Raw genomic sequence first — 10154 nt, 5'->3', positions numbered from 1 at the left:
CTTTTATTTGCTAGGCCAGTGCGAGCACTGCGATTAAGCAAGTGTTTTAAAAGTTAGGCATGCATATTTTGTTGTAGTGTCTGTGACATTTTCATTCTATGTTGCAGAACGGGGTCTCGAATTAGAAACCATTTCCAGCACATAATGATCTTCACGCTAGTTGGTTCGAGGGTTAGAAATTTCTTCGGTTTCCTACCCCTTAAATGCCAAGATTAGAGTTTTTGGAGAAGTATATGCCAGACATCAAAAGGCATGATCTATGGTTCTTTGACACAAGTAACATGAAGGTTCTCAATGAGTTGCATTTCAGAGCACATAATATGAAAGTTGGTATACTCAATAGATGGTACAAAATATTTTAAATGAAGTATGGCAAAATGAGTTGGATGCAATGTGTTAGTCGATAAGTACCATTGTTGTTAGGATTTTATTTTGAATGGACTTGCTACGCTTCGTGTGAGGCCAATGTTATTGCCCTTTGTAAGCTGGGATCCCCAGAAATGGTATCACGGTATGAGCTTTAGGGACCTTACTACAACATCGAGCGCACGTACGAGGTTCTCACTCCTCCAGCCACCGGAGCGGCGGACAGAGGAGGCGGAGACCCATCGGTTCTGGAATAGAGACGACGGAGACGGGGCAGAAGGCGGTGGCGGCTAGGGTGGTACCTTAGATCACAAACTCCTTCTTCTCACTTTCCCAATCCACTCTTGTAGCCCTAGCTACAACAGGATCGATCATCCCTTACACTTTGGAATGACAAAACCGAAGTATTTTCGGGCGTTGCGTTTCAAGAAATACACTTTGGAGAGAACCAACCTGAGATTGGGTGGTTAGGAGGGTGGTTGTACCCTCAACCCACCAGAATTTAAACCCCAGGTTGGACATCTGTGTGTCCTATAAAGACGGAATATTCATTCAGTGGGAGGCGACGTTCCCATCGACAGCGAAACGTCTGTGGTGACTTTGTCAATTTCAAGATCCAATCCGTCGGCTCAGTTTTTCGGATGTGCTCATAGGGGTAGGGTGTGTATGTGTATGTTCATAGGGGTAAGTGTATACGCGTGTATGTGAGCAACGTTTGTACTATGTTTCAAAAAAAAAAACACTTTGAAATGACAAAACAGTGCTCCACTTCATTTTACTACACCATAGCCGTTTCGCACCAATCTCCAACTATTGCATCAATATGTTGCATATATATACCGTACAGTACATGTCCCAAGTACACTAATACTATCGCGTTGCCGCACCGGCACGCCGCGCCTGCCACATCATTTGTGCAGCCAGCGTACGTACTTACGTCCGTCCGCTGCCTTCCATATGGGCTCGATCGTTAGCTGACTAGCTACTGGCCGATGTCTTTCTTGTGGAGGATCTTCCCTGCGAGCACGGCCGTCTCGATGACGCCCTTTATGACGAAGGCCACCTCGCCGACGCCGCACTTATTCCCCGGGAACGTCGGCCCCGCCGGGTTCACCCTGTCGAGGCAGTTGAGCAGGTTCTCGTTGCACATGGTGTTCAGGTAGTCATCTGCACACACCAAGACGACGACGACACATGTTACACCCAAAGTCATTCATCGATAGCAGTAGTAGCTTGTGTTGGGACGGCAGGGTTTAGTGCGCACTGGCTGACGAGTGCGATGTGGAGAAAACCGTGTGTGTTTTCTCGCAATCATGGATGCCTGAACGACGCGTGCAAGCGATCCTGCCGCGGTAGAAATGGAATCGACAGGACGACATGGACGAGGTAGTGGCGCAGCGGCGGACATGCCGGTTGCGTCGCACGCATCAAACTATCCCCTCTCTCGTGGCGATGAGGGAGCAACGTACCGAGCAAGTACATAATTTGCGGCTTATCTGGACCGTAGACCAATCAGGAACATTGCCCTGCATTTGTTAATCTAATCATGTCTAATCATGCTGGTACCACGGCTTGGCTTGAGATACGATCTGTATCTGTTAGGTGGCGTGTCATCTCGTAAACAACTGGCAGAAGGTTGGGGTTGAAGATGAAGGGCTTCTCAAGGATCTCGTTGTAATTTTCGTTTTTCTTGAGCTGCTTTGTAATGTTCGGTGTTTCTTTTAATGCCAGTGTCCTATTCGCAAAAAAAAAAAAAACTGGCAGAAGGTTGGGAGCTCTGTTGGTGGGGCAAGCCTTTGGTGGAGATGTCAAACGAAGCAAAGGAAAACGTGCCTTTTTCCTGTCTGATATTTTCGTTTCGGATAGTGTTTCAGAATTCAGATAGACAAGTGTGAGGAAGAGACGAGGGACGACGATTATCTTACTGTTGTGGTCGGCGACGCAGTGGTCGTGGATCATGCAGCAGGCGTCCAGGGCATCGCAGGGTTTCTCGCCGGGGCAGCCGCTGTAGAGGATTCCGCAGTATTTCCCGTACCTCAGGACAGGAGCAACTTCCGGAGGTGGGTTGCGTACCGGAAACCAAAGAGCAAACAAGCGTCAGTTGCTTCAGTTCCACGCACTTCCACCTTCCATTATTCAACTGAAAACACCACAGAACCCGCTATCCTGGTTGGCCTAGCTACTTCTGGGCGCAATGGCAATGCTGCCGGTAAAACAAAAAATCAGAGTATATGATGAGCCAGTTCTTGGCAAAATAGATTGCAGAAAAAGATTAGAAGATGGTAACAAGAACGATGAAGTTCCAGATAATAGCGCGATGGACTGCTCTGTTTTTGTCAGCTGCTTTGGAAAACTTAGCAGGGGGATAGAACCCACAAACAGAGTGCATGCAGAGCTGAACTGCAAGATTGCTGCAACATGAGTACATGACGGTCAGAGTAGCGCGATCGACTGCCAGCTCTGTTCTTGACAGCTGCTCTGGAAAACTTAGCAGGGGGATAGAACCCACAAACAGACTGCATGCAGAGCTAAACTGCAAGATTGCTGTAACATGAAAACAGAGTCAGAGTAGTGCCATGCTTACCCGTGCAAAACATGGATTCACACATCCGGCTACAATCCTTGTCACCCTGCGCAAACCAATAAAACCATAACCAAACTGATCAACCCCAAGAAGGCAAGAAGCAGTAGGAAAAAGGAAATTCAGATTTTTGTTTAGCCATAAGGTAGCTAGTTCTCACGTACCGCCGGTGCTTTCCCTTGGCCGAGAAGGTCGCCGACGTTCAGCCCCTGCGAAGCCGTCGCCAGCGAGAGGAGAAGCAGGAAGGAACACCAAGGAGAGAAGCTGAGGAAGGGTCTCATTGAGCTGGTGGTATATTGTCCGGGTGTGGAAGCCTTGGAAAAGGGAGAGAAGTTTTTGGGAGACCAGGTGCAGACTAGGTGATCTATTTTTGCAAGGCAACGGGTAAGTTACTTATATAAGCTTTGGAGCTTGAAGTCTGGACTCTGGAAGTGGTGGTGTGATGCAGCAACTAGCACAAGTGAAGTGAGCAGTGCTTGGCTGTATGTAACTGATGACAAAGGAGAGTTTGGGGAGTTAGAACATGGGATGAGGCAGGTACGGCTACCATGCTCTGAAACAAGAACACATTGATGGCATGGAGAGGTGCCATGGCAATTGGCAATTCCCTTAGCCGTTTCCTATCCTTATTTGGTGGAGTGGTCGCATTCGCCTGGTTGCACATATCCTAAGCGAGCACAGTAGCACAAAACAGGAATAATACTCCAACTGAGTATAATCATCACATATATCATCGCTAACCTTAGCTGCTTTTATTCCAGGTATTAGTCATTTGTATGTTGTCAACTTTGGATTATTATTCAAACTATATTATTGTTTGTGGGAAATATTCAACTATATTCATCATCTCATCTCACGCCATATTTAACATGCTATGGAATAAAATCGCAGTAGTGTGTGTTCAAGAGTTTCAGTTGACAAAGACCGATAACAAATTCAGAAAACCACCAAACAATCAAATTTTGTTTTGTTCTTAACATTATCGCATCTCCGTTGTTGCGTGCATGGTGCACGCAGATCACAAGAGCCTGTATACTATATAACCGCAATCTGATGACAAAGGACATCACACTTGCATTACAGCTGACGAGTTGCCGTCACCGGAGGACACCGGGCCACAAGTGGCTGCAGTTTTGTAACCTCTGACCTACGTCTCATCCAAGATTAGGTATCTTATCTTTGTTTATCGTGTAAAGGTGCACCGAACAACGATAGAAAAGCTAATATGATGTTTGACCACATGCATGGGAAGTCCATGCATGGCCTGTGCTGTGCTGCCTGCACCAGGCTTGGTTAGTTTAATGTTATAGAAGCTAGATCAAACTCAGTCTGTTTAAGCGTCTCCCTGAAGCAAACAAATGACCTTGCAACCGCTGCACATTCTCGCGGCGACTCCTCTAGAACGATAAAAACACAGCAACCAGTAATATTTTTGAGAGTTGAAGGCTTGATGGTAGTTTGCGAGCTTAGTTCAGGTGGAGATTAATTGGTTATGTGTCAATATCTTGTTTCATTCGAATCCTGCTTCGTTCGTCAGATCATCTTTAGGTACCATCAAAATCTAAACTAATGCTCCCTCCATTTCATATTTATTGTCGAGAATTATGGTAGAGAGTACTTGCTTGGGAAACATGGCACATTGGTTAACCCTTAATTGGAGATTACCACGCTCTTAAGGTGATTTGAAAATGTGCAACGTAGCCAGTGTAAACTTAAGCATTACTTGTGTACTAACTAACATGTCGTTACTCATGTTAAAAGAAAACATATGCATCAAACATATATGAAAAAAAAAAAACAAGACACTTCATGGCTCGCTCTCCTGACCATAGACAATATCTCCCATTGGGGAGGAGCTCTCTCCTCACCCTAGAAGTTCTCAGAATAGTTACAGCGGTTGCAAATCAACACAGAGAGACACTAGATATTTTTACGTGGAAAACCTCACAACTTGAGTGAAAAACTACACGCCGAAGCCCCGCAAATATTCTTCAACTATTATCAAATGGGGTACAACATGTTCTTCTCTAGAAATCATTACCGGATCTCATACATCAAGATACACACGGATGTTGGATGCCAACAATAAAATTTGGGGCACAAGAGGTTTTTGGGAATAATACAAGTTTCAAGGTATCTAAAGCGTATAAGCATTTTGTTGGGCAACATCTGGTTTGCCCGATTATCAAGAAGCTTTGGAAAACTTGCTGTCAATCTAAGCACAAGGTTTTTTTCTGGCTACTTCTGCAAGATAGGCTCAATACAAGACAGCTGTTACAAAGAAAGAGTTTTTTCCTGCCAGATTATTCTTGTGCTTTGTGTGGTTCCTTGCAGATTGAATCAAGAACTCATTTGTTCTTCACATGTCCCTTTGCCCTCATGTGATGGCAGTATATTTGCCCGGGATGGTCTATTACTGTGGATTCAGGACATCAATCTTTTCATGAAGAAGTCATCGACTCACTCTTGGCCATTATTGGAAAGACTTTCTCTTTGGACATTGTTGTCCTTGGTTGTTGGTCCATTTGGCGAGTCCGAAATGATTTCCTATTCAAAGATATCACCCCCAATTTATACAGATGCAAGAAATTTTTCAAGGAGGAGTTGGCTCTCCTGGTATACAAGGCGAAAAGGAAATCTTATGCAGGGCTTGCAGATTGGGTGAAGTTGTGTATATAAGTTTGATTTGGAGTTCTGGCTTAGTTAGTTCTTTTTGTTGTTTTGGGCTCTTGTGGTGCTTTTCTCTAGCACCTCGCTACCTGTAATTTTGGTACTCTGTTCTTTTATCTAAAATAAATTAAAAAAACACAGTGGGGAAACCCACTGTTTAACCTCAAAAAATTAAAGCTTCTTCCTGCAATATCTTCTCCCTCACCTCTCTTTGTTTTCTTCTCCTTTTTGCAGTAGAGGCTAACCTGCAATTTTTCGTCACTCCACCTTGTTGTGGCTGGATGGGAGTCCCCTCTTTCCTCATGTGCAATGTTTTAAATGACCCTTAGTCATAACAATATTGGGTAGTAGGATCCTGCACCTTTTTGGGACGCCTGAAAGGGTTCAATAGGCCATCTCCTCACAAACCCACATGAGGAGGATACCTTACAGACTGTGCTTTGTGATTGGTGATAGTGTGGTAAACATAGACTTGCATGGCGAGCACCACGTCTGCACCTCTACGATATTAGGCTTTGAATGGAGAATTCAGATGAATCTCTAGTTATTAATTTTGGAACACCGGAAAATTAGTAGGGTTGGGTCTCGCTTTACATGGACCAAAAAGTGGCTAAACCTGGTTCGATCTTTCCTAGACCGAGTGTTCGTTTCCCCTCTTGGGAAACCATTTACCAACTTTCTTCACTCACCGCGGTCACTGGAATTGGGACATACCACACCCCCACTTACTTTCTCCGAGCATGTAAGCTTTATATCTGATCATTTTTTTTTCAAACTTGGTGGTGGGAGTCATAGGGTTTAAGAAAAATTTGTTGGAAGATAGACGCGATTAGTAGCGCAGGATAAACAAATGCTAAATCATGTTGGTTTCGGCAAGCGGGGGGGGGGGACGGAAATTCCTAAAAGAGTGGGTGCCAATTTAGGAAGGAAAGAAGGGAAACTGAAGATGTAATTATCAAACAAATTGAGGATATGGATAATATTTGAGGCTCGGTGGTTCTAGATGAAGAGGGGTGTTCCCACATGTGTCACCTAGAGGAACAAATGATGCAATTTATCCAAGTCAAGGAGGGGTACTGGTGTCAAAGGGGTAGAATCAACTGATTGCTCAAAGGTGACACGAATAGAGGCTACCTATATGCAATTGTTAATAGGAAGCATAGGATATGCATGATCCCAAACCTAGTATCGGATATAGGAGGGGTATCAGAGCAAAGGGAACTCCAAATCCCACATTTATGCCTTCTACATGGATCTTATGGGATCAAAGGGGGAGGATAGAGTGTTCTCCCACGTGGATGACATGTGGCCCCAAAAAATGAGGGTCTCTGTCAAGGAAAATGATGGTATGTTGATTACTTTCAACCAAGAAGAGCTAGATAAGGTTCTAGCCAATATGAAACCATAGCTCCGCACAAGGCCCAGCCAGATGGTCTCATGGTCGTGTTCTTCAAAACCTTTAGGGCATTCTTAGAGAACTAATCCTTAAGCTTCTTAATGACTTGTGATGGGAGGGTAGACATGTCTAGACTTAATTTGGGGTGCTCACGTTATCCCTGAAGTTCATGTGGGTAGATAAATTTTACCAATATAGGCCAATAACGCCCATAAATTTTATTTTAAAATTCATCATTAAGGCTTACGCTACTCATTTGTCTCCCATTGCTAATCGTAACCATTGATCATTGCCAAACAAGGTTCATCAAAGGAAGATGCCTTCATGGGTTCTTGCCTTATAGGAAATGGTACATGAAGTTCGATTTCAGAAGCTAGGGGACATCTTACTCAAACTGAACTTGTGTCGGAAGGGGAAAATACAATTAACATCAATGGGAAGCTGAGATGGTACTTTAGAAATGCATGGGGAGTGCGTCAAGGTGACCAATTTCGCTTCTTCTATTCGGCATGATGTTGTTGCGGTCAGAAACCCACCGGCGAGCAACGACGGGCAACACAGTAGAGCCGGGAGGCTCCCAGGACTGCGGCTGGCCCTGGTCCCTCGAGCGACGGCCCGCAAAGCCTCGGCACGCACGTACGATGCTGGTGCAAGGGCGTGCCACCTGACCTATACCTGGTCAGGAAGGTGATGGATTTGCTTCGCTTAGTTTCCTGCATGGCATACACGTAAACATTAAATACGAGCCTCGATCGGCTCTCAGGTTGCCCTGTGAATTGGCTCAAGGAGCCGATCCGCCCATGATTCGTATGAGGTCTACGATCACATGGTGGTCCTGCTTGATCAATATAAAGCTAAAACGACCTACGACGATTTAGGGTTTTCACCACATAATCGGAACATCCTACGCATGATTGAGCCTGGCAGCCACGCACGGTGATGATAAACCAACCCTAGACAAGGCCTAAAAACCAACATGAAGTTGATCCCCGGAACATCTTATCTAGGGCTAGCAAACTACACCCTACGTGCTACTGGATCCTTCAACCCGTTTGCAAGGCCTAACTATGCGAGATATTAAACTAATCCTTGAAGAACAAGGAGCAATCATAACGGATCGGATCTACTAAATAATGATCAAGCGAGGTGCCGCCCTTACACCTAAGATAGGTGTAAGGGCGGCTAGACGTCTAAGGGTTGCATGGATAAAAGCATGTGACACGATGAAACAATGCTAACCCTAACACATCTATGATAACTACGTTGCTCGCCATCAACAAGGCTTCAGCACGAGCAACGCATGAACAACGAATAAACTTATACTGCCTAGATCGCAAGATGCGATCTAGGCAGCATGATGCTTACCTGGAAGAAACCCTCGAAACAAGGGGTTGGCGATGCGCCTAGATTGGTTTGTGATGAACGTGATTGTTGTCTTTCTCAATAACCCTAGATACATATTTATAGTCCGTAGACTTTCTAACGTGGGAATAATCCCAACCGTGCACGAGCCAAATTCTATCTAACCGACACGTATCCTACTATATTTACAGATACACGGGCAAACTAGCCCAAACTTTGTATACAAGGCCGATTCACGTATATCTTCCGCGTATATTCTTCAAGCCCATCTTAATCGCGGCCCACCTCTGATCCGGTCAAATTCTGGTGATAACAGATGTCAGATGTCGTGGCAATTATGTTGGAGTCGGCTTGTGCTTCTAGTTACATTCATGGTTTGGTTCCACAGTTCATACTTGTGTGTCATATTTTGAATGCACAGATGACATGTTGATTCTCACCAAGCCGGAAAACCTGGGTATTGGAAACATCTAGGTGGTATTCTTGGTTGTCGACCACCAGGAACAAATTTGCATCGCCAACTTGCTTAGTTGCAAACCAAGATCCTTCCCCAAAAGCTAATTTGGTCTCCCAATGAGTGGCAAACGACTAACACTCAAAGGCTAGGAATTTCATACGGGTGGAGTGGCTAATAGGGTTGACCCATGTAAAGAAAATTTATTATCCTTAGTGGCTAGAATACTCGCTAATGCATGTCTCACAAGCCTACCAACTTTCGATATGTGTTTATTCCTAGTCTAGGGGGCACATATGTGGATATAGACAAGTTTCGTCGGTGCTTCTTTGGGGGTATCGGGGGTTCAAGAAAACACCACACGGTCAACTATGCAGGTGCATGTAAACCTAAACAACTTGGGGGTCAGAGAATTCGGAATATATAGCTAATCAACCTTGCCCTCCTTACGAAATGGATTTGGGAGTTAAGCCAAATAGAGCAGGGCTCAGGTAGATCTTGTTAGAGCAAAATACATATGAGGCGGAGACATAGTCACATCAGCCGTCATGGTGGGCTCTCCATTTTGGAACAACATAAAAAAAATTATTCACAGTAGCGCCGAAGAACTCGGTGAACAATAACCATCATGTTATAAATATATTGGTGGCTAGATCGCGGCCCACTAGAAGAGAGATACCCTCACCTCTTTGCCATCTGTTCGGGTACGTCTGTTACCATAGAAAAGCCTCGTAATCTGGAGCAGAAGATGATATGGTTTAGAATAACCTTTGTCCTAGATGAAAATGTGGAATGAGATAACATGTCTAGGAATATAAAAAATTGCCAATGGTCTGATCAGCCGAATGTGATCACCTGGTCACTTGAAGCACTAGGCGTTCTTCTCTAGTAGCTCGATTTACTGGGAACTTTGTAGAGGATCGGTAATGCTATATTTTTGGGATGTCTAGCTCAAGTCACCAAAATCCCTACGTACAAAAATCAAAATCTTCCTTTGGAAAATGATAAGAGAGATGCTCCCCTCAAGTGATCAAACATGAAATATGGAAAATACGCAGCCCATCTAGTAGGTTGTGCACTCTATATGGGGTCCTGAAGATAATAATCATATGATTCTTTTCTTCCAGCACCATTTGGGAAAAATAGTGTGGGCATGTGTAAGGGACCTCTCGCGGTGCAATTGTAACCCATCTAGGGATGGGGAGTTCATTGCCCTCGCTCAAAACTTAGTAGGCCGCACTTGTAGAATTATTTGGATATTGTGCAGCCATATGTTGGATGCTATGGAATGATTATAAAAAATTGTTAAAGAGAGGGCTATGCAA

The 10154-nt window shown here is 44.5% G+C and overlaps 1 protein-coding gene across 1 annotated transcript; it reads right to left on the bottom strand.

The window, feature by feature from the left end:
• Positions 1–757: 757 nt before the first annotated feature.
• On the bottom strand, positions 758–3529 carry LOC124697792 (probable phospholipase A2 homolog 2). Its single transcript, XM_047230333.1, has 5 exons — positions 3112–3529; positions 2951–2996; positions 2292–2417; positions 1110–1533; positions 758–802 (listed from the first exon to the last, which is right to left on the bottom strand). The coding sequence occupies exons 1-4, from the start codon at positions 3226–3228 to the stop codon at positions 1349–1351; spliced, it is 474 nt and encodes a 157-aa protein (XP_047086289.1). The 5' UTR covers positions 3229–3529; the 3' UTR covers positions 758–802; positions 1110–1348.
• Between the last annotated feature and the right edge of the window lie 6625 nt (positions 3530–10154).

This window comes from Lolium rigidum, chromosome 3 (assembly GCF_022539505.1).
Source record: "Lolium rigidum isolate FL_2022 chromosome 3, APGP_CSIRO_Lrig_0.1, whole genome shotgun sequence".
Classification (NCBI taxonomy): Eukaryota; Viridiplantae; Streptophyta; class Magnoliopsida; order Poales; family Poaceae; genus Lolium; species Lolium rigidum.
The sequence above is the reverse complement of the archived record's forward strand: the minus strand, read 5'-3'. Positions and strand labels throughout refer to the sequence as shown.